At 42.7% G+C, this 25,705-nt stretch overlaps 1 protein-coding gene across 4 annotated transcripts in view; it reads right to left on the minus strand.

Annotated features, from left to right (window-relative positions):
* The window catches only part of LOC138260254 (protein-L-isoaspartate(D-aspartate) O-methyltransferase-like), a 227,908-nt gene that overhangs the window by 20,454 nt on the left and 181,749 nt on the right, over positions 1–25,705 (minus strand). For all 4 annotated transcript variants that reach the window (XM_069208574.1, XM_069208575.1, XM_069208573.1 and 1 more), the window contains 3 exons: positions 19,239–19,359; positions 13,259–13,344; positions 2,792–2,961 (listed from right to left, as the gene is read on the minus strand). In XM_069208574.1, the coding sequence (XP_069064675.1) occupies positions 2,792–2,961; positions 13,259–13,344; positions 19,239–19,359 (377 nt within the window). The remainder of the gene's footprint in view (positions 1–2,791; positions 2,962–13,258; positions 13,345–19,238; positions 19,360–25,705) is intronic.

The raw sequence follows: 25,705 nt of genomic DNA on the forward strand, positions 1-25,705 counted from the left end.
TACGATAGGTGTCCTTGTGATGCCTGGGGGAGCAGTAAAACAAAAAAATGCAATAACTCAGTAATAAGTTACTGCGTCATAGTGCCTTTTTGTAATTACTTTTAGCTATTCTATCTATGCCGAACAGCAGATGTGCTGCTGTACAACACAGTCAGGCATGCATGAAGTGGATGTGAGAATGTGGGCTTTTTCCATCACAGAACATATTTCAGTGCCAAAAAGGGTCTGGAGACGAACAACACACAAACACCAGCCAGACATCTGCTGGACTGGTGTGCCAGGAGTGGTTGCAGCTGAAGCAGAAGTAGAAGGAAACAGGGTAAAGGAGGCTGGCACTGTTGATTACAATGCCCTCAAGAAAAGAGAAAGGGGCACTCACTGGCATTGGATAACCACAATGTTGCAGACTCAATGGGTGGTGAGTGCTGTTAGATGAGGGCATCTTGACCTACACGTTCATCATAATTTGGCAAGGGACAGAACACTGCAGGGGTGGGCTCAAAAAGTGTGCAGCATTGAACACACCTAATCACTCCACTGAGAAGGAAATCACTTGGACGAACAAGGCACTGTGGGCTCGCAAACAGGTGATAGACATTGCTGAAGTGAAATTGCATTATCTAGTACTGTTGGTTGAAACGTTATATCTCAGCAGCATGGTAGTAGAATGACACAGGTGTGTCAGGTGGGGGCACCTGCTAAAAAATAGTGCTATTGGTAAAACAAATATATACTGGTCTGTTCGCAATTATAACCATCTTTTCCCTGCTGCATGTTTAATGTGTGGTGGTTCTGCCAAACAACTCCAGCAGTGTGCTTGTGCACCAGATGCTGTCAGCCATGTGTCATGTCTACTTGTGACGGTTCATTTTTGCAGACATTCCTGGTGGTGTAAGCACTACTGTGTCCATTACACATGGCATACATTTGCTTACTATGCAGGTTACAGTGGGTGTTGGCAAATCTAGTGATATACCTGTTGAAGTTGGGCGTCTTGTGAGAGTGTGCAGGTGTTATTATATTAATAGAGCCTGTTTCTTTCACTTCCTTAAAGAACTGTAGATGCAACTACACAACCTAGCGGTCAGTGATTAATTTAATGGGCAACTGCACTCATGACTAGGTATCTGCCACATGCTGGAATGTCCACTGGGCATGGTTATGTGGTGGGCCTTGGTTGTCCATGGTCATTAAGTACTGAGAGTCCTCTGAGGATTGCCATCTTATGGTAAAAGCATGAGGCCTGCAGCATGTGTCCTGCAATCAGAGGATCTGCTCCTCCTGATCCCTTGATGAAGGCTCAGAAGCCTTGTTTCAGTATTCCAGTATCTCTGTCCAAGGTGCTGTGTATATATTTGTGGGGCTGGATGTCCTCTGTTCATTGTTGACTAGGTTGTTAGTGGATACAATCAACCATGTCTTCCGTGGACAATGGAAGTAGGGCGTCATATGGGGTTGTTGGCATGGTGTATGCACCGAAATGTGACTCAAACTAGGACATAGGTACCTGTGTCTTTGGATACATCTGAAAAATATACTGACTTCCATAAAGTCAGCAAAATGACATGACTGAAGGAAGCACTGTAAGTATTGAGTGACACGTAGGTGGGCATCGTATACAAATTGATGTTGATGCTAGTTTTGAGAGTAAGGTGTACGCAGTGAAAGACCACAACGGCAAGGGAGAAGCTATATGCAACATAAATATTTGTCCTCGGCTGATTTCCTACGATGTGCAGGAGAAGGTGACGTAGCTTGCCATACGCAGTTTAAGAGCGTGCCTTATTTATCACAATGCCTTGTTGACTAATAGTGGTAAATACCAAGTTTGCCTTGAGTGAATAACTGGAGGTAACATGTAGCATAATATTGTAGTTCACATACCACTTCTGTCTCCAATGACTTGACAGGAGGCATTTTTGCCAGTAATCTGCGGTGCTACCATGCTTACCAGGGTTTTTATGATATTAGTAATCAAGCAATATCTGTAGATATTTCCAGTTCACAAATTCACAGGGTCTGCTGCTTTTTCCTTAAGCTTGTTTCTCCTGTGAGTATCTGTTCTTCCTCCATGTGTGCAAAATGGAACCGAGATCTTCTGTCTGTCTGTCATGGGGCTGCTGTAGTGTATAGTGATTTTGCGTTGGGAATTGGAACTGCTAGTCTAATACTTTTATATGGCCTTTGCAAGTGTGCCTGTTCATAGTTTGCAGGTTTGTGCATTATTGTGCTGTGATTGTGATGTCGCAGTGGTTTCTTTTTTGATGCCAGGTTCTTAATAGTTGAAGGCCAACACTTCTATTTGCATATGTGCTTCTTCTGTTTTCCCGTTTTAACTGTCAGAAATAACCGATATGTATTTATATATGCGAGTTGCTCTTTTTCTTTGTCAATCACTTTGTGGGTATTTGTTTCTAAGCAGCTCAGTCTGACAAATATTTTTTGGGCGCAGTTTAGGTTCTGCCATTTGCAGAATCTGCTGTGTTTACAGCAATATGACAGATTCCTGTCGCTGCTTAATTGTGGTGTTCTGTTGGCTGTGACAGTGTGTGAATCCATATGTAATAATACTAAGTTCTTTTATCATCGGGTTTTGGTTGCCAAAGATAGGTCTTTACCCATCAGCAGCCATGTTTGATGTCATGGCATTTTGCATGAACAATGTGTCAGTTTTTATGGTAGCTATCTCCACTGGCTGCTCTTTAATCACATTTTAAAGCACTTGTGGGTTTGCTTCATAAAAACCCCTAGGTCTCTGACCCGAATATCGACTGCCTTTACATTTGCTTACCTCGGCCATTGCTTCTTTTTGTCTGTCAAAGGTACATACATCACTCCCATCAACTCTGACTGCACTATCTTGCCATCACTAGTCTTGTCATACTGCTTCAGTGCCTGCCTTCCATATTCTGGCCCAACAGGTATAATGAGTCTTCCTCCAGGCTTCAAATGATCCAGCAACTGCAAAAGAAACAGAAAGATGAAGCCTAAATCATCCATAATAAATTACGGTGCCTTTGAGACCATGATGCAATTATACAACTATGTGGCGGGTTTAGTAATGGAACACCAGAATAGACCTTTTGTTTGGAACATAGTGTTTCAAATGCTGTATGTACAATGGTCAAGTGATCAATTTCCTTTATCAATTTTACTGTTGGGCAGAAATGACTAACCAATTGTAAAAAAAGAAGAAAAAAAAGTTCATTACATTTGAATATTTATGTAACACTAAGATTGTTTCCAATTCAATAGCGATTAATGATGTTGAAAAAAATGATGTCGAGGAAAACCTCCAGATTGCAACTCCATATGTCCTCAAGTTCAGCAAAATCCATCATATTTATGTGGTAAATAGATTACCTGCAGGTTCTGTAAATTCTAACATAAAATATTAGAGGCTTCATTGTGCTACTGCTGCAGCCGAGTTATCTAGCAAAACCACCTTGCTCATACTAGATTAAAGCAATAATCTGTAGGAGCCATTAAGATAAATAGTACTGCAAAATATGTGGCAGCATTTAATATTAAAATCTTCTAAATGGCATTAACCTGTCTATATATCCAGTGACAACAGTGGAGAAAGCTTTATTAGCCAACTAGTTGTGCGTTCGGAGGCATGTCAAAACCAAGCTCCTGTGGACCCAATGCGGCCAGGCCTGCTGGAAATATTGGAGAAATAGTATGGATTTAAATGAGCTCTCCCATTTTCAAGCAGGATTTAAAGTGTGTTGACAACCAAACGTGATATACTCGTGCACACTTGGGAAACCCAGTGTGAAATCTTACCACTGTTTTTCTCACTATGTTGCATGATTTTGTATGTAAATGTGATACCACACTCCTGCGGACTTTGCACTAAGGATGATTTGGACCTAAATGTGTATGTACACTTAACATGTAATCTCTGCACCAAAATATGTTTTTGTACCTAAGTGTCATTACTGTTGATGTTGTGCCGAGGAGACGTTTGCATCTGAATGTGATCTTTGCTTTCATAAGTGTTTTCACGCTCTGCTGATGTTGAACAAAGTGATTTTGCACCCAACTTCCTTTTTTTCCCAAATTAGTTTTATTGGGTTTTTCACATAGTGGCAACAGCAACGCATTACAGTAATGGTAACTGCTTTGAGGTTGGCACATGTGCAGACCCAATTCGTACAACCATCAGCATTTAACCATGTCTGTTAAATTACAATTCCTTCTTGCGTTGCCGTATCCCCCCAAAATATAATTCTCAAACAATACAACTTTAGTGATCACATCCTCTTCCACCGGTCCTGATCGGTCTAGTATGTAGTATTCTGTTGCCTTCCAACTTCGGTAATGCCATGGGTCATTAGCTAAAATAAAAAGTAGATTTTGCTTCTTAATGTGATTTCACTATCATTCTTTCTTTGTCCCCAGAGTGATTTTTGCAGCTAGATGTTGTTTGTGCTCCCACTGAAGTGGTGCACGTGGTTTCTATTGGGGCAAGATAAGGCAGCAACGACAGCACTTCAAGAACTGGGTATACAACTTATGGGTGACTTCTTTGAAACAGGGGTGCTCTGCACTTCGGCACAGGTTAGCTCAAATGGCACTGATCTGACTATACTTGCTCAATCTCATTTCTACTGGGAAAGGCACGTGTTGGATACCCCCCAGGCGGAACCTGCTGAGATACCAGCACTAACATACTTGCTGCAGGCAACGTCGCTGCGATGAGTGATCGCCATGCTGTATATTTGTTCGCAAGAGGCCCTGGGTGTTACCAAGACCCGCCATGACTGGCACGAGGACTTGGGTTTAGTTTAGTGAGCAGCAGTGGGCCTACTGCTGCTCACCTGCTTCTGGATTTTAAATATATTAACTGGGTACATTATACCCTGGCTCATCTTTTCCAATACAGCCCGTGAGATGATTCCTGCCTGAGATGTGGGTCGAGAATGATGGAGCTAGTTTTGAGCACCTTGCATGGTGCTGTCCAGAAGTGCAGCGCTTCTGGCTTGCAATACTCCAAGAACTGCACGCAATTAAGGTGGAGCATGTGTCCTGCTCTATGCTGGTGGCCCTCCTGGATTATGATAGGGACATCCCGAAGGTCTGTCGGCAACTTGCAGCATTGGGTCTCCTACTGGTGCAGTGGAGGATAGTGAGCCACTGGATGAGGGCCCACTACCTACTTTGCAAGAGTGGCATACAGACATGACGTATTGTAATACTCAATCAGATGCCTATCACAACCTTATGCCACCTCCTAGTCGCCGAAGGACATATGGGGTCCATACCAGTGATACTTAGCGCAGAGGCGACAATAATGTGGATGGAAAGGATAGTAGCGATGTGTAGTCGCCCTGTGTGCTGCTCTGCTGGACTGAAGATGTTGTGCCTGGGATGTGCGTGCTGATGTGAAAAAGTAGGGAATAGTTGGCTGTCTGTGCTGTGGTGACCTGGGGCGCATGCGAGTGTTGCAAGAGACCACTTGTATACTGGAGAAACTAGCCATCAAACCTGTGTGTATTTCACTGTACTGTGTGCCCCGCCAGATTTACTGTCATGCTTACCAAAGTCCTGTCAAGATAGTACGAATGCTAGTGCAATTCGCCTGTACTGAACATGTAGTTCTCTATTTCTCGGTTGCCTGGTTATCTATCAAAATTAAAATGTTTAAAAAGAAATGCGGTTTGTGCACCTAAATGTTTTACACACACATGCTAATATTGCACAAAGGGCTATTTTGCAACCTGGCGTGCCGCAACCAAATGCAAGGTCTTCCTGATAAAAACTTTCAAATGTAACCTCTTATTACACCATTTTCTTTATGTTCTGATTTATAACTCATGTCTGCATATTACTACCAACTAGAAAACAAATTAACATCAAATTGAAACTGCATCATCTGCGTGAGTTGATACAAAGTCTGCTAACCATGCTTCCCATCTCCATGTCCTCTTAGATACTACTCTCCTCCAACCTCATCACACTACTTTATACCTCACTCGACATACTAACCACTGAAAAGCCAATATGCACATAAACCCCAATTAGTTGTGTTTCATGGTTGATAGTGGGTGCATGTAAGATGGCCTTAGGTGCATTTATCTGTGGTATTTTGTGTTGGAAAGTTACCAAATGGTGGGCTGATCAAGTGACTGGAGTAATCCTTTGAAAGGGAACTAGTTCTGGATTTGCCATAATGACATCTAGGATGTGTCCAGCGATGTGTGTGGGATTGTGGACGATCTGATATAGGTTCAGTGTGACTACGCCAGTGATGATAGTGTTTGGATGGGGCATATTGGGTTTGTCAAACAAATGTTTAGCTCACCAATCAATCAATCAGGAATTTGTAAAGCACACTACCCACCCATGAGGGTCTCAAGGTGCTGAAGGGCGGATGGGGAAGGTGCTGCTACTGCTTGAACAGCCAGGTTTTGATTAGTTTCCTGAAAGTAAGGAGGTCTTTGGTCTGGCGCAGGTGGGTGGGAAGAGTGTTCCACATTTTGGCAGCGAGGTGCGAGAATAATCTACCGCCGGTTGTAGTTCTGCAGATGTGTGGGACGGTTGCGAGGTATTCTGGTCCAGTGTTGTGCAGTGCTTTGTGAGCGTGGGTGAGGAGTTTGAATGTGATTCTCTTGTTGACTGGGAGCCAGTGCGGGTTTATAAGGTTGTCTGTGATGTGGCAGTGGTGGGGGATGTCCAGGATGAGGCGTGCAGAGGTGTTCTGGATGCATTGCGGCCTCTTATGGAGTTTGGCCGTGGTTCCTGCATAGAGGGCATTGCCGTAGACCAGTTTGCTACTTACAAGGGCTTGGGTGACTGTTCTCCTGGTTTCGGTGGGTATCTATTTGTAGATTTTTCAAAGCATGCGGAGGGTGTTGAAGCAGGAGGAGGAGATGGCGTTAACTTGTTGGGTCATGGATAATGAGCAGTCCAAGATGAATCCTAGGTTGCGTGCATGGTCGGTGGGAGTTGGAGCGGCTCCAAGAGTGGCAGACACCAGGAGTCATCCCATACGGAGGGGGTGGAGCCAAAGATGAGGACTTCCGTCTTGTCGCACCTGAGTTTGAGGCAGCTGCTCTTCATCCTTTCGGCCTTCATTTCTTTGTGGAGGTAGGTCTTGGCAGAGTACTTGGTGAGGGAGAGGATCAGCTGGGTGTCGTCGGCATACGAGATGATATTGAGGTTGTGGGATTGGGCGATGTTAGCGATCGGGCCATGTAGATGTTGAAGAGGGTCGGGCTGAGGGACGAACCCTGGGGTACACCGCAGATGATTTCGGTGGCCTCCGAGCGGAATGGGGAGAGGCGGACTCTCTGGGTTCTGCCAGTGAGATAGGTGACCCAGTCCAGGGCTCTGTCGCTGATTCCTGCATTGCTGAGGTGTGAGTGTATGGTGTGGTGGCAGACGGTATCGAACGCAGCCGAGAGGTCCAGGAGGATTAGGGCCACGGTTTTGCTGTTGTCTAGTATGGTTCTGATGTTGGCAGCGATGATGGCAGTTTCGGTACTGTGGTTGCTGCGCGGCATCTGGATTGGGAAGGGTCCAGGGTGCAGTTCTCCTTGAGGAAGCAGGTTGATTGTCTGTTGACAGCGTTCTCGTTGACTTTTGCCGGTAAGGGGAGAAGGGAGGTAGGCCGGAAATTCTTGAGGTCCTTTGGGTCCGCCTTGGGTTTTTTAAGGAGGGCATTGATCTTGGCATGTTTCCAGCTCTCCGGGAAGGTGGCGGACTAGAAGGAGCTGTTGATGATCTTCCGTAGTTGGGGTGCGATCGCGGAGCTTGCTTTGTTGAGGCTGTGGTGAGGGCAGGGGTCAGATGGAGAGCCGGAGTGGATGGTGTTCATGATTTCAATGGTGTCGTCGTTGACGGGGGTCCAGGAGAGCAGGAGGTTGGTTGGAGGGGAATCTGTGGTGTTGGTGGTTGCCGGGGGGTCTGGGTCCTGAAGCTATTGTGGATGTCTGCAATTTTGCAGTGGAACTAGGAAGCTAGGGAGTCGCAGAGGTCTTTGGATGGCGGGATGTCGTTTGTGTTGGAGCTGGGATTGGAGAGTTCCTTCACGACGTTGAAGAGCTCTTTGTGGCTGCATGCGTTGTTGTTGATTCGGTCTTTGAAGGCGGTTTCCTTGGTGGCTCAGATGAGTTGGTGTTGTCTGCGGATGGCGTTTTTGAAGGCTGTGTGGTTGTACAGAGTCTGATCTTGGTGCCACTTTCTTTTGAGTCTTCTGCAGGTTTGCTTAGATTCGTGGAGGACGGCGGCAAACCAGAAGGCCTTTCTGTCGGTGAGTCTATTGGAAGGATTCTTGATTGGGGCAAGAGTATTGGCACAGGTGTCGACCCACTGCCTGAAGTTGCGGTAGCTGCATCAGTTTCGGTTATGCTGATGGTTGGGTTCCGGGATAGGGTCATGATAAGTTGGTCTTCTGTGACCTTGTTCCAACTGCGGTGGGGGATCTGTTGTGGGGGTGGTGTGTTGTGGGGTTCTTGAAGGAGAAGTGGATGCAGCAGCGGTCTGTCCAGTGGAGTTCGGTGGTGTGGCTGAAAGAGACGTGATTGCTGGCAGGGAAAATAGGGTTGAGTGTGTGTTCTGCGGAGTGGGTCTGTGTCGTGACGAGCTGTTTGAGGCCGAGGTTGGAGAGGTTGGAGAGCAGGGTGGCGGTGTTGTTGTCATTGGTGTTCTGGAAGTGGAAGTTTAAGTCCCTGAGGAGTATGTAGTCAGTGGATGTGAGAGCATGCTTGCCGATGACGTCGGTAATGGAGTCGCTGAACTGCTGTTGGGGGCCTGTAGATGAGGGTCCATCGGAGGGTGGTGTTTGGGTCAGTGTGGGTCTGGAAGTGCAGGTGTTTGGCAGTGCTGAGGGTGTTTTCGGTGCTGGTCGTGATCCTGAGGGTGTTCTTGCGGATGATGGCAATGCCTCCCCCTGGTGTGATGGAGTGGTCCCTGTGGGTGATCTTGTAGCCATCCGGGATGGCTATGGCGATGTCAGGCGCTGGGGAGGGGTTCATCCAGGTCTCGGTCAGGAAGGCGATATCTAGGGAGACTGTGTCGAGTAGATTCCATAGCTATACTGCGTGCTTGTGGACGGAGCGGGTGTTGAGGAGGATACATCTGAGATGGTTGTGTCCTGCCTTGGTGGGTGGGTCATTGGCGTGGAGGCTGGTGAAGGTGCAGTTCCGGCAGGAGAAGGGTCCGCGGGTGGTCTGGAGGCTTGAAGGCAGGTGGGAGAGCAGCCGGTGTTGAGGGCGCGGAGGGTGTCGTAGTAGTGAAGACGTGCGTGGCGGCAGTGGGGGGGATGGGAGCCAGGGGTTCTGGCGCTGGGCATGGTCCAGGCACGGACGGGCGCAAATGGGCTTGTCTTTGGCGCACCAGGGGCACGGCTGTGCAGCGGCCGCCATTAAGTAGGGAAGTGGGTGGGAGGAGAGGACAGCTTGGAGGCAGCAGCGGGGGTGAAAAACAGCGTGAAAAGGGGGCAGGCTGCAAAAAGGGGGCAGGGCCGCGGGGGCAGCAGCCACGGGGGAGAGAAAAAGGGGGAGAGCGAAAGTGAGAGAGCGTTGAGTGAGAGAAAAACAAGGAAGAGAGTAGGGAAGCAAAAGGAGCACAAAGGGGCAGAAGAGAAGCAGAGAGCAGAGAAAGGGGAGAAAAGGAGGAGAGAGGCAGAAGGGATCCTAGTAGGAAAGCAGAGCTCTCCCACTAGACACCAGGGATAAGGCGCAGACAGAAGCCTGAGGGTGGAGGAGGGCCTCGGACTCCTGACAGGGGTCAGGAGTTCAGAGGAGCCAGGGAAAGGGCTCTACTTGCAAGGTGGAGCCACAGGAGGCAGACCAGTGCACTGACCAGGTCAGACCAAGAATTCATACGCTGCAGTGTAGTGTTATAAGGTTTGAAACTGTGTCTAGGTGTTGGTTAATGATATGAGGGCTGGCTGAGTACAGGTTTGGTGGTGACAGAAAGGAGGCCGCTAGGAGCAAGTAGAGGGTACAGCTGGTGTTTTTTATGAACAAGGATTGTGTCTGGGTGGATTAAAGTTATGTATAATGTGGCTTTGTGTTGTGTTAGTGATGCAAGTATTTGGTAGTGGTCAGAGTGGCGTTTTGTGAGAGTGTGAAGGTGCCACTGTGAGGCAGTTGGTGTAGAAGGGTGTATAGGTATAGATTGTGGGGTTTTGTAGTGGCTGTTAAGTCACTTAAATGTGGATAGAGTTTCTTTGAAGTAAATGGGTAGAGTGCAGTTGCTAAGAGTGGGTTATTATATTGGTGGATATGGGTGGGTTAAACTGGTGGCTGCTAAATGGAAAAAAGGCAGCATTTCCAGCCCTAGGTCTGACCTGGCCAAAACAGGCCCCAACAGACAACAGCACTTGTCCTCTCCATCCTTCGACTCAGTGTCTGGGCAGAGATGCCTTAAGGTTAAATAATCCTAGTTCAGGTGACCTTTGGTCAATCAGAACGCTAGCCCAGTGGTTCTCAATCTTTTGACTTCTGTGGACCTCCATTTTATCATGGAAGTGGGGACCCCGGCATAAACATTGTTTAAGATCTGAACAGCAAAACAATATACAAAAAATACAGAAACTGGCATTCATCAAACACATGCACAATTGATACATTTTTTTGTTTAATTTTAAAACAAATATAAATAAAAAATAAAAATAATTTTAATAGGAAGGTTGGAGCTTTTCTAAATTCAATTAAAGCCACATATTGTCCATACGATCACATTATATCCTGTTTGATGCACTTGCACTGCTCCCACAAATCAATCTAAGGATACAAATTTAATTTTTCGCCTCCAATTTCCACCCTCCTTGACATTTAAAGTAAGTGTTACAAACTTCAGTTGTACATTTAGCCACCTTATTTATATATATTTTATTAATCTGTTACAATTATTTAATTTTCTAAGCAGTTGCGTACCCCCTGAGGAGGCATTGTGGACCCCCAAAGGTCCCCGGACCACTGTCTGGGAACCACTGCCCTAGCCTAACCAATCAGAACCTTTAACCCTAAACCCTAGTACCAACTGGAGACCTGGCTCTATCAGCCAATCACAGCCCCAGCCCTATCAGCCAATCAAAAACTAAGTCCAATAGAAACCCTAGCAACCAATCAGAACCCTGGCACTATCAAGCAATCAAAACTCAAACCCCAAGTCCAATAGAAACTCTAGCCCTAGTAACCAATTAGAACTCTAGCCCTATCAGCCTTGACTAGTGATTGCATTGGTTCCCTACATGTTCGCATACATTGCCACTACATGGGTTGTGTTACCGACAGGGTTCCCATAATTCATCAGGGCTGCTCGAAGACGTGGGTCCTATGCATCCTTACTACCCATGTCTTGATACCCTTTCCACAAAAATAGAGCAGAACTGGTGGGGTGTGTCTCTATTCGCAATGAGTCCCTGAAATAAAAACTGATTGCCTTAATAAAATCCTCCTCGTTCTAATGCACCACTTTGGAGATTACAAACATAGCTTCTAAACCACTGAAGCTGAACATCCTATATTGCCCATCAGGTGGCAAAAGGTGCCTATTGATGGTCTCCCTCATTACAGCACTAATCAACTCATTTCTATTTTTGATGAGATCCCTGAAAAATGTCGACCTTCACATGGAAAAAAAGACAAAGATGCACACACATCCCTCCTCAAATTCGACTTAAAAGCTAATGACCTATAACACTGTATTTCCCTAACAACAACAAGGACTCTACACTGCACATTATTTTTTAAAGAAATACCACATACAAATACCAAACCCTATCAAATTAGATTGGTAAGAATAGTTTTTCATTCCTTTCAAAGTTTTTAAACAAGAGACAAACCTAGAGATCCCAAACACACTGGCAAAGCCAACAAATCTGGTTTTACTGTGTTAACACATGCATACAAGATTAGACCTTTGAAAATGGATTCAGGGTAAAGATATTAATAAGAGGAAAATGTTGGATCACTGGTGGTTGCTGTTTCAAGGTAAAGCAGGCAAAGGAAAGATATTCAAACGGGATGGGCCAAGTGCTGCGAATGCATTCAGTGAAAAGGAATGGGAGTACATCCTACAGAACAGCCAGGAGTATGGAAGAAAGAATCTTGCTACAAACCTTTGTTGCAGTGATACTACACAACGGTGATGATCAGCAAATGACACAAAGTGAAACCTGACCACTGCTGGCCAGACTGTGTGGGGACCGGGCACATTGGTGCACACATTATGGGGATGTCCAAACTCACATACATACTGTGAAGGCACACTTTCAATGGTCAATTATATACAGTGCTTCTCTTTCAGAAAGTCTGGATGTTTTGCTGCTAGGAAGCCCCATGCCCACGTTGTTACCACAGCTCTTCAAAAGGGGCAAACAAGTGGCAGAAGTACTTCCTAGAGCAAAGAGACAATACCATCCACAAATGAGCAGCTCTATAGACTTTGGCGCTAAATGACTAGGTTAATGTTAATACTTTTTGTTGATAATGTAAATTGATACTTTGATACAGACTAGGCCCGGGTATTGGACGTTTCATCCACAAAATTTAGGTAACTTACATGTCTTTTTCACGTGTGGGTCCTAAGAATCCCCCCACAAAACCAAATGTTCCCACAACTCTAGAAAGCAAAAGACAAGTAGCAGGAGTAGTGAATCGTTTATCAATAATATTCTTGGATGACGGCAGCGCAGGTTCTCTACGAGGCACAGAAGCACTGAATCATTTAATATTAGACCTCAGTCTAGGGAAGGCTGTACAAAGGAACTAGAGGGACTAACGATGGGTGAGATATAGCACAACATGAGGCAAAGAAAGGGTAAGTGTATCAGGATGAGAAGGATGGATTTATTCAAGTTTGTCACTAACTGGGAATTTCGCGATGTTATGCTAGTATAATTCAAACTCAATACACAGATCTAGAGATATTTAGAGTGTTGCAGAGTGCCAATCCACAGCTTTCATTTCTTTAATCTGCTAATTAGTAATGCTAACTTGCAGGTTATCTATATGAATTTCTACAGTGTACCATATTTACATCTTGCATACTGTTCATAAGATAAACAGACTTCCTCAATGTGTGGTTAATCTAGCTCGCTTTTCTGTCCTTTTCTAATAAATGGCTGTTATTTATTAGCACACTATTCTGGCATGAATCCATCCTTCCTATGGCTTTGACTGATGTGTTTGTATGAGAACTAGCATTGAAGGGGCGTCTGGAAAGCTCCTGCTGATGGTGTCACTGTTATTTGAATGATAAGTCAACCACTTTTTGAACTTTCTCTTTCTGCCCTTACCGCCTGTGGAACGGTAGCTGCTGCTGCACCGACATGGATAGCATCATAGGGCGCTCCTTCTGGATATCCCAGCCTTCCATCTCCAACTGTAGAACATATAGGAGATAACAAGTAATAACAAATAATGGTTTCACTCATACACGTGTAATATAGCTCCTGCAGACTTGGAGTGCATTTAAAAGCAAGACATATTGTGTGCATAAGGGACTAAACACAATGATTTCTTAGATATGAGCCGAAACCACAATACAGTGATGGAAAACAAAGGAAACAAAAGTATACACCACTACAGGAGTTTATGTTGGACGCCACTGTACTACACTATAAGTGGCCAATCATCAGCATACAAGTGTATTACAAGCGAAACCTCAAAATCTAACTATTTACTTTATAACAGAATCCTAATTCAGTATACTTCTTGTCCATTGCTGTATTCACAGATGACATTACTTTTCTATTTTAACAAATGTTAACGTATCTTTTTTGATGTTTACTAGGAACTCAAACAACTGCATTCATTTACCTGGATATTCTGTACTACATACTGCATGAACGCATTTAAACATACATATAAAAAATAGTTGGTTTTATGACTACTGTATTTCATGAAGGGTAATGCATACGCAGCCCATAAATGAAACCAGATTTAAAGTGAACCCGGATAAATTGGAGATCCTCAATGTTGCGCTCACAATAAGTCAAAGAGAACTGAGGTACAAAGCCGTTTAAATGGTCTAACCCAGAGATACAAGTTCAATGGCCTACCACTGGCACTCGCTGAGCATAAATAATCCATTGTTCTGCTTTATAACGAATGACAGGTGCCTTTGGCCAAACATCATTGCTGGCTTCCCGAGAACTGTGAGCTTTGAATTTAAAGAGCAACTTGCATGGAATTTTTTGAAAATCCACTAAAATAGCAACTACCTTCGTAGCTTTTCTTCTGACCAGAGTTGTTTAAGAAACTTCCTGGATAAGGTGGAATTTCCACTGTTTTGAATAGACTCAATTACTTTCCTCACCTGCCACTAGAACTTTCTCTTTTACATGAAAAAATTCACTCTAGTGAGTGTGCAAGGGGTGAGGTCACTCAGCTTGAGGCATTAAAACATTGCTTTCTTCCTGGTTAAAACCAATATCATCACTGGACTGCAAGACATCTCTAAGCAATGCCTGAACGTAATCTTCCGGATCCTTATGCTGAACCTCAATAGGAATGATCTGAATGCGCGTGTTGTTCTACCTGAGCCTTTTCTTGCCATAGTCTGCTTTGGCCACTAGAAGCTGTATTTTAGAAATGTGATTGTGATTTTAAAGTTCAAGATCTATGTCCGGATTAGGGTTGCCACCTGGCTGGTTTTACACTGGTGTGACTGGTATTTAAATGTTGTTGCTAGTGTAAAAATTAGAAAAATCACCTTATGCTGGTATTTTATCAGCTTTTCAGTACATAAACAGTAAATGTTGAACGAAAACACTTTAAAATGTGTTATAGATGCGTCCTAATGGTCCTTGACTGATATCCAACACAAACAGAGAAAGGCATATTAAAAATCAATACAGACGATTTCATATAAAGTTCTACTTAAGATTCCTATCCGAGCATTTGAAGAATCTTAAAACGTGAACAGATGGCCGGTATTTTTCTCTGGTAAAGATGGCAATCCTAGTCTGGGTCGGTGAAGAGGATTCCACTTTCAATTTTCTTTTCAAAAACACACAGCTTGAACAACAAACAGTTCAAACTCTCAGGAGACTTTAATGCCACACTTCAAATCACATGAAAAAATGCACCACTCAGCAGTCTTTCCAGTGGTTATCCATTGCTTCCACCATCATTACACCTTCTTTTTTTTGCTGCTCCACAGCCGGAGATGAGTGCCATTTTTTCCTTATGCTATGCTTATGTGCTTATAATACTGAATATGTTCTGGTTATTAATAGTGTGTGTTTATCTCCACTAGGGTGCTGTGTGTGCAAACTAGGTGTTTCCTGAACATCTTTTCTTTCTTGGTATCGTTTTAACTGCGGCTCCAATGTTATTTAGTAAGTGTGAGAAGCTATCTATGCAGCTGAGAAGACCAGACATATTACCCGTCAGCTAGGGAGGCAGCTTCGGCCTTCTCCTATGCTTATGGGCTCTGCTTGGGTGTGGTACTAAGTTGTGGACCTTGGTGCTTGCACCTCAGTTCTAGAGCAGCAGGCGCCACAGAGCAGAGTAGCAGAGGCCATGCAAGCATGAGTCGCCTTTCTACTATGTTGGTCCACCCATTCAAGGCCACAATGAGGAGAAACATTATCACCCTCGTACCCTCCAACCATCAATTTCTTTTGTACTGGTATGCTTTGCTAAATTGTGCCACGTTCTGTGCCTTACTCCTATACAATTTAGACAGCAAGGGTTAGAATAATAATTACAACAGCTTTCTGTACGGAGCTTTAACCAACGCACCTCCTCTAATGTGAACCAGCTTCACTCAGAGATTTGCTCCTTCCACACAACCTATGGGTTTCTGAGCCATAGGGGTTAGGGAAAGGCACTCTCTACATGGAAGCTAATTTGGGTAATGATCACCACATGTTTATCTGGGAGACTGCATGCAGTGCCTAGAATTTGACTGACAACTGACAGTCCGTAGATCACACAAACTATTCAGCTCGGTCTCTTACTGGTACAATGGTTTTAAAAATTCCTGAAGATGGTAAGTGAACACCAAGTCTCACTGCTAACTGATAAAGGGCATTACATCCACTTTACTATCTTATTCTTATGGAACGGCATAGGAACCAATAGCATAATAAACAACCCAAATAGAAAGTGAAACAACAGACTGGTGTAGCTAAGCCCTGAAAAACAGTGATCCCATCTCCCCCTAAGCACTTCCACCCAAACACAAAGTGCTCCATACACAGGTTACCCTTCTCTCAAAAAGAATGCACCAGATCACATGGGCACGGAGGTGTATAGGTGCACTTTACACAGTAGCTGTGACACATGGGTCTTACAATGAACAGGGAATGGAACAAACAAGAGGAGGAATTTGGAGGAGAATCGAGGGACTGTGAGAAGACGGGAGGAGAGTACAGCATATGGAGAATTAGAGCAAAAGGATGGAAAAAGCATGTGAGAGGGCAGCACAGAAAGGAGTGGGGAGTAAGGAGCAGAAGGATGAGGGTACATTATAGGGAAGGAAAGGGAAAGGGGGAAAGAGAAAATGTTGGAATATAGAAAAAGACAGAGAGAATAGACCGTAAGGAGTTGAGGGGAAAGGAAATAGAGGTGGAAACGGATAAGGCAGGTGGAAGATTAGGGAGGGATGCCATTATAGAGAAGCTAGCTACATTTAGGACAGTTAAGCATGTCAAAAAATGTACTCGATTTTATTTTGGTCTCAGTTGTTCAAATCAGTTAGATCAGGATATAAATGTAAAAGGCTGATAAACCTATACAATGAAGAAAGTTATTCAAAGAAACAGTGTTTTGCCTCATTAAATAAAGAACCACACATTATATCCCCATGTTCATGGAATGATTATCAGATGTTTTCTTATTGCTAGCTTCTAAAGGAGCATTGACAGCAGATGAATGTTGAAGAGGGAGCCACTGCTCCTCCCAGAGCCAGGATTATAAGGAATTAGTCATCTAATATTGAGGTCTCTACATCATGCAAATGTAGACGTGCCACTTAAGCACTTGGTCATACTTAATTAAGAAGGCAGAGATCCAAGAGGTAATAACATAAATGCTGTGTAATGCCAGAGAATTACAACATCTCCTAATCAGCATTGCCCAGTCCAATGGGAAGATCAGAACCAAGGTCCCAAAACACAGGAGCAGAGAGAGATGGAGACAGTGAGGCAAATACTCTAAATCAAGGCTGCCTGAGGTCAGTGGAAATAAACCCTGCTGGCTACCATGCTAACCACCTAGCGATCACCCATGAAATGCTGCTTGACTTTTAAATAGGGACCTCGTAACCAGCTAGAAATGAACCCTTGGAGGATGCTCACTGCTGGTGATCTGCAAACACAACTTAATCCAGTAAGTGCTCCGACAAACACATGGACTGAACCAATGCTTAATCTGTAAAATAATAAGGGTCAAAGCTCAAGATATTTTTCCGTGAGCTACTGCAGCTTTCCCAATCCACGGTCCCGGGAATGCTGTCAAACACCAGTACCAATGACACCATAACAGTCCTATAAGTGTGGCAATTTGGACCGTACTAGATCACTAGATGTAAGAATGGCCTCAATAATATGCTATTATTATTCTTTTAATAGTTTATTGAATTTTTAAACATTCTGTTCATGTGCTTTTATAAAACTAGACTGACAGTGCCACCTTCCAGTGGACAGTTACAAATATATGACAGTGTTACAAAATATTTGCCAGTACAGAGCAGTGGCAAACACCAGCACAAATACAGTGCAAGTTTGAAAATATCTACCTCGTGACATACTTCCCTAAACCACAAGTCCCTCTACGCCACTTTGAAGAAGCGTGGGCCACAAGTTGGTCACCTTAATTCCAGACATATAATTGAAAAAAATCTGCTTTTTAACTATTGTCCTCATTTAAACAAAAACAAAAGAGAGAATGTTGGTTTAAAAACTTGTCACTACATATTATCAAAACAGAGGAACAGCGACAACACAGAGACTGTCCAATAGCCAGAAAATGGAACACATTTAATTGTCACCTTCTGATCCAGCCTCAGATGCGAGGAAAAGAGGGAACAGGGACTAGGAAAGGCCGAGGTTCTATTCTTCTGGAAAAATTATGTGATTTTGTTTGTAACCTACTGTGCATAACCTGTTACACTATAGAGCATTGATACTCTCTAAGGGAAAAGATAAATCTGAAGAGTGTAGGTGTATACTTAGAAGAGTGAAGTGCATTTTGCAAACAAATTAAAAGCAGAAAAATAATATTACCAAAACACTGAGGTCCACATCTCAAATTGAAGTTATCATTATTATGGATGTAGAAATGCTGCTCTTACTGGGAAGATACTACACATCCAACTTATTGGTCTAAGAAGGACAAGATATATGTGTTAACCAGAAAATAAAATATAATTTAATAGAGCAAAAGCCTCAAAATCGAATTTGACGAAGGAAAACAGCTGTTTTAACAAAGACAAAGTTTTCCAGGAGCAGACATTTATTTTAGTCAAAAGCACAACATGCAGGATACAGTCGGTGTTGCTCCACTATACTACTGTATCACACACTGCACATGCTGTTTTTATATTTGCTTCCAAAAGAATACTGGAAGCCAGAAGATGCATTACCGGAAAATATTAGGAAATGCAAGAGCATTTCTAAGCATATCAGAAATAAAGCCCTACATAGGCTTAGCACCTCCCCCGCCTTCATGTAGGGGAGTAGGACCTTGGGTCATGTATGTGACGATAATGAGGAGCTGCTCACTGCACATAACCTTTAATCTCCACTCCTGCCATGCATCAAGTGAGGTCCACACTGGCCAAACAGACTGACCTACCGGATGGCCAATTGGGTTTGGCAAAACAGTAATCAAACATGGTGATGGTAAATAGGTCGCCAAGACAAATCACTGTCGACAGACAGCAGAAAGAGGTTAAAGATTCTCGGTTTTCCTCACCCAAAAGGTTGACCACTTCAAACATCATGAAAGTTCAATTTACATCTCTGATATATCTAGGGAGACCACCACACTACATATGTTTACGGACAAAATGTAAAGTCTTTGTGCATTAACAAATGCATTCTGGGATGTTATAGTCTATGCTTACTTCTATTGAACTGATTATGACACTGATTTGTAGGCTGAAGGGTCATGACTAAATGGGGTGCCCGAGATGACGTGGAGGGAGGTGGTCACCCTACATGTATCTATATGCAAACATGTTCCCATTGTCTAAGACCTCAATCTCATTGTGAAGGGTAAGAAACCCAAAAACTTGCTTAGAACTATAAGACTTGAACTACTCACCCACAATCTTTAGACGGCCAGCTTCAAGTAGAGTTTGGTCATCCAATTTGATGTTTTCTATGGACTCCTGAACAAGCTGTTCGATGTGTTCAATACCAACTACTTTTCCTGTGGGGCCCACCTGAAGAAAAGCACAACAGCGCAATCATTCTCCAATGGAGATACATGCCTTTTATTCCACAGGCCGTGACTGTTGGGAGCACCGAGTACAGAGATAAATTAAGTTAAATGTAGAAAAGTATGTCTTTGCCGGAGGCAAACGTCTGTTCTTTTAATGTAGCTGCGTCCCCCATTTTTTCCACAAAACAAAAAAGAAATTGGTTTATAAATACTTGTGCTTATTAATACCCCTGTATCAAATACTCCTAATATGCACCAAAAAGAGTCTGACACAAAGATGAGGGAAATATCTGAGTTTATTCTGTACACCTCAGCCACAGCCACTCCGACTGCCACTTCAGGGGGCTCCTCCGGCTCCATCTACATTCCGTTACTTGGTGACTGCATGGTTCTATTGTGCTAGTCACTTCTACAGAGGCAGTGACATGAGACAGATACCACACAGCTCCATTTTTACCACAAAATACAATGTTCCCTAAACCCACCTCTAAAAGCTAAAAAACATATTAGCAAATGACATGTCTCATGAAAAAGAGAACACATGCTAACTTTATATACCTACATACATGCAATTGTAAATATGTATTATACATGATTATGAATATGTACAGTAATAAATACATAATAGATGAACAGAGCTTTCACATTTCATTTCCTAAGAAGAAAAAAATGATAACTGCGAAGTAACTATTGCTAATTTAATTAAATAAGTAGTCCTTATTTTGAACACCGTCCCCGAAATAAAATTCCTAAACTTGTTTAAACGACCAGTAGACAGCCATTGCTTCTTTCGCAATCACAAAATAATTGGCCTCAGATTGTCTCGTAGCTTGTGAGGCAAACATAATTGTTTCCTCACCCTTTTCACTTTCTTGAAGAACAGCTCCCAACTCTTTTGAACTGGCATCTGTTATAATTATAAATTTTTCTCCAGAACGAACACTTTCGAATCAGGTGCAGTGGCTAAAGCATTCTTAACAACTTCAAAGTCCTTTTCACATTGCATGACCCACTCAAAATGCACTCTATTGTTTTAAAAATTCCGCAAGTGACATGTTCTGCTGGCAAAGTCGTTAATGAATTTTCTATAGAATTTAATCATTCCTAGAAAGGACCTTAATTCATCTTTGGTTTTGGGTGCCACTCATTTAATTTTGGAATCAACCAGATCAGCTCTGGGTTGTATACCTTTAGAAGTGATTCTATGCTCAAGATAATTTACTTCAGTGCACTGAAGGCTGCACTTGTCTATTCTAACTGTAAGCAAATATTGATTTTTTTTAAACTTGTCTTATTCTCTCTTCTACACAGACAGTGACATGAGAGACAGATGCCACACCCTGCTCACAATTTCTGTGTCCGTTACCTGTTGACAGTACTGGGTGCAGTGCTTGGCATTCAGTCACACCCTTTGCTCTGTGCTCCTCTTCCATGTACTCAGTGGCCGTAGCATAGCATATTTTCCCCATTCAAGTGAGGATGTACAATTTTTTAATTGAACGTATCTCGAAAACTGCAAACTAGGTTTTCAATGACCTACAAAAATGAACTATTTTGGCTAAGCTATGTCTTTATTTGAGGACTGGTGTAAACTGGCAAGTCGTTTGGGGTGCAGCACAGAGCAAAAATTTTAGCATCCATAAACCTCAAAATGGTTTTCCTTAATATCATTAGAAACTCTTGACCAATCTGAACCAAATATGGAACAGAGAGCCTTGGTGTAGGGGGTTACGGGGCACGTCATTGTTAAATCTAGTGGAGAGTCAGAAAAGGCTCAAAGGTCATCAAGCATTACTCCAAAAATGCTAATGATTTATCCTGGTAACCAAAACTACAGGCATAATCTCAGTAATGTTCTGTCATTTTATCAAGAAGAAGCTAGAAGCAAAAATGATGGATGCTGAAATGGTTGTAAATGAGTTATGTTCAGACAGCTCTTTAGAATATGCCACAGTCCTATTCTTACTGGATATTACAGTATTACAGATCTTCTGCACTTAACTCTCAGAAGGCAGCTCAATCTAACAGTGTATGCTGCCACCTATATTATAATGAGCTGTGGATGAACCACTTTTAGGGATGCCTTAGAGGCTCTGGGTAGAGACTGTGTAAGTCATGCTGGTCTTCCAAACTCAAGAAATTCAGGAAAAAATGACCTCATTCCTCAAGGCCAAGATAAAGCTTGAGAAGCATCACAAGCAGAGGGTTAGCCAAACCATTCTTGAGCAGCTTATAAAGCATAATAAACATGTCATAAAGGTTATCTCTGCAAAAGCTGAGAGATATTTTTCAAAATGCTCTTTGCATTTGGCTGAGGAAGGAGACATGCCCTTCTGGCTTCTTGTTTACTCTGTAAGTTGTAATTAGTAGGTACATTTCTTTGGTTTCATTGTGCAAAGAGAAGCTACCATCGTGTATAGACCCTCTACTACCAGTGATAGTTTAAAAAAAAATTGTGCCTCAAGCTCTGTGCTGTACACCTCTGCATTTCACTCAGATGTGCCTTGTAATTTCATCCAGCAGCTGCGAGTTCCCCAGACTTTGAGCAAAGAACAAGGTAAATTCAAAGTCCTAGTACAACAACTAGTAATGTAAACAGCTATTAAAAGTATACAAAAAAGATGTCCAGCTAAGGTTGCCATATTTCCATAAGAAAAATACAGGCCATTTGTTCATATTTCACGAGTACGCAAACTCCCGGACGTGATAATTAATTAGAACTCCATAAAAAGTCATCTGTATTAATTCGTAACATGAACTTTCTGTTATTGTTTACCTTACGTATCAGTCAGTGATCATTAAAGCACTTCTGGAACACGTTTTTAGTTTTTTTTCTTTTATATTTGCTGTTTGAAGTATGTGCCGGTAAGGGGGAAAAATACAGGGTTTGTGTGATTTTACTTTTTTTTTTTTAACTGACTGTGGCATTAATATACCCGTAATGCTGGTTGAAAACCCACCAGGTGGAAACCCTATATCCAGCCCAAGCAGCCTCCCTTTCACTTCTATTATCTCCTAACTAGGGTTCTTGCACCAAGCTGACCATGGTCTTACAAATGTAACTCCCCTTTTAGATGTCGGAGGTCAATACTTTACTCTTTCCCAAGGAAGGTCCAGATGCCACCTGCTGTGTTTCTTACAGACCAAGAACCCTAGAGACTGCAGACACTAAATATATGTTTATTACATTGCCAGGCGCCTCAAATGAATTATACCACAGATGTTATACATATTCCTGATGCTGTTGGCTCACATTAAGGATGATGACAAGGTTCTCTTCCTACATGTCGAGAAGGTGCTCACAAAAGTATGCCAGGATTACTTATTCCTCAACAGTACTTAATGGGTAAAAAATATGTGCCAGGGCCCTTGTCAGGAGTCACTGCAGGTTGCTCCACCCATTGCCTCTGCAAGAGTTGTCAATACCAGTATCAACACAACTACTGACTAAGACACTTCTATAAGGGTGACAATTCAGACTATTCCACGTCCGTAAACCTATAAGAATGGCTTGGTTAGCACATATTATTCACAGTCAGTTTATACTGAATTAATAAACAACTGTTGTGCTAATCTCTACAACAGAGAGACAGCGCAACTAGGTGGAAACTGTCATAAGCATTAGTGTTGACAACTGAGTGCTGGTGCCCAGCACCAGAAACCGCTGGCTCAAATTAAGCACTGTTTCTCACCCTGTCAGCTTTTGGCTTTGTGAGTACTCTACTATAGATGGTAATGTACCCTCTTCTCTGACCCCACCACATTTGTCCTTACAAATGGAGCACTAACCTGCCATTGCAAGATTATTATGGAATGAGTCAGGAAAGTCCCTTCTCCCCTTTGCGTAATGCCCTGACTATTGGATTGCTGGCTCACTGTACCTGGCAAGAAGATGATCTACAAGGAATACAAATGACAGGCCTGATAGTAAAAATATCTCTTTATGCCAATGATGTACTTCAGTTTATATGTGGTACCAACCAGCCAATCATGAATATATTTTATTGGGAGGATATGGTCCAATTTATGGGAATAACGTTAGCCTACATGAGCCAGTACTCAAGCAATTTGGAGAATCTAGGGCATGTAAGTCTACAGGATGACTGCCCCTCCAAGTTCGGTACTTAGGGCTCAATGTTCTTCGCAATATCTGGACATTGCATGCTTGGAAGAATAAGTCCTTCTTTATTACTATTAGATACAACATGATATGATGGGATATCCCCTCCTTTGAGCGTAACGGAATCAATGTGCTAAACTCTAATACAATGTCAATGCATGTATACCTCTTCCAGACTCTACACACCGCAACCCTCCTGGACAGCTCATTTGGCAAATTTATGTGGAGAACTAGCAAATTACAGTATTTTGTGTAATGTATGCTTCAGTTAGTAAATATTTATGACCCTCTAAAAGGCTGTAAATGCATGCAGAGTTAATTTTAAGCAATTAAACATTTTTGCTTTCAGAAGTATGACTTGTTCATTGGCATCTTTTGGATCTGCAGAACTGTTGGCAAGTACATTTTACAAACTCACTTATATTTGGTTACGACTCTTGCAGTGTGGAATTTTGTAATACCTGTAAAAGTATTTCCTGCAACTAACTAGAATTACATCATTCTGAAACAAAAGCTCAAACATGCAAAGAGGCAGAAAGTTGCTAAAATGTATGTGGTCAAGCTATTCTTACGCTCTGACACTATCTTTAATTTTGAAGTTTGCCCTCAGACGTCTTACGATTTCAAGAACATATTTGGACATTGAATCTGCTGGGACACAATCCTTTCCTGGTAGGAGAATGCTTCCCCTAAGCAGCCACCTGATTATTACATGGTGAGGCATGGTTACTTTGGAAATGATAGTTCTGGCATCTGGCAGATGCTTTCAGTGACACGGGCTAGCAACTGGCACTAGGAACAAGGTGTGCTGACGAGCGTAATAATGGTAGTAGAAATGATGTTGCAAAGAAACTGGCACTGCCAAACAAAGACCTGAATGCCAAAGCAGCAGAGAAGTGATACTGCTCAGGCAATACTGAGAGATCCTAGGTCGCTTAACACAATGATCATGGCTGCAGCTAGGACCAAGCAGACAGATCACAAAAGTAAAAGATTTCTGTTTTTCTGGTATCAAGGGAAGATCCCTAAAGGAGAATAAGGGAATTGTTGAAGTTAAAGGGAAATTTTGAGGGAGAGAAAAGCCTCGCCATTCGTTTACCAACCAATGAGTTTGTGAATGGCAGATTTTCATGTTTATGAAACCAGCAATGACAATTTTGAAGGACTTTAAAAAGACCAAAAATCACATGTAGGATATGAGGGCAAAATAGGCTGACAAATAATGAACACTTGATGTTGGCTAAAAGTGTAGTGTACAGAAGAATCAGTGCACCGGCAGGAGGTACGCCATGTTGGCTTAACATATAACATTTGAGTACCACTGTTTATGCATCACATTACAAACGGTAAATAAGTAGTTAATACAAGAATGCCTGCTCCAAAGAATCCAGTGTAGTTAGTTGTGAAATAAGTCATGAACAAGGGGAAGGCGTTCTTATATAGAAGCGGATGTGTACCGATTAGAGAATGGTTGTATCCTTCAACTGTGCTTTGATTCCCTCAGACATCTTTCCCTTTCAGTAAGATGTTGGTTTTAGGAGTAGGAAGACATCAAGGCAGTTTTTGCTTGGGTTCAGTATACAATAACTGAAAGGATTTACGTTAGAACTGAATGATAAAAGGTGAATTGAGCAGTCGGTTATACTCTGGTATGTATTATGAAGAATGTTTCCCCCCTCTGCACAAGGAAGAATTTGATGATACTCTTCCACCTAAGTCACAAAGCACAATATCCCCTTCTGTTTTTAACACATAGGTCTTCTGTCTTTTTTATTAATATTTGCTAATGGGGCCAAGGAGCCTTGCATGATTAATGAGGACTTTATAGCTCTCTGTCGTTCAGCCATGTCTAACCCATATGAGTAGCAGTCAATCTGTCATTACAATTCTGGCAAGAATTCAGAATGACATGTTCTTCGAGCATGTCCAGACGACTGCACATGTTGTAAATATGTGGACTCTACCTACTTCTTCTGCCTTGCAACTACGCCACCTTGTGTTTTGAAAATATTATCATTTACGGAGTTTAAAAGGTGTAATATAAAAAATTAATCAGGTTCCGATAGCGCTAGAGTCATAAATTGGCAATTGAAGCTACTAGCCTTACCATACATGCTAAATCTATAATTTGTTCTTGGTTAATCCCCATACAAAGCCACTCAGATCATTTTATTTCCCTGACATTTAGTTAATCCGGTGTGGCTTCTCAAAATATCCCGTAAATACC

The sequence above is a fragment of the Pleurodeles waltl genome, chromosome 9 (assembly GCF_031143425.1).
Source record: "Pleurodeles waltl isolate 20211129_DDA chromosome 9, aPleWal1.hap1.20221129, whole genome shotgun sequence".
NCBI lineage: Eukaryota > Metazoa > Chordata > Amphibia > Caudata > Salamandridae > Pleurodeles > Pleurodeles waltl.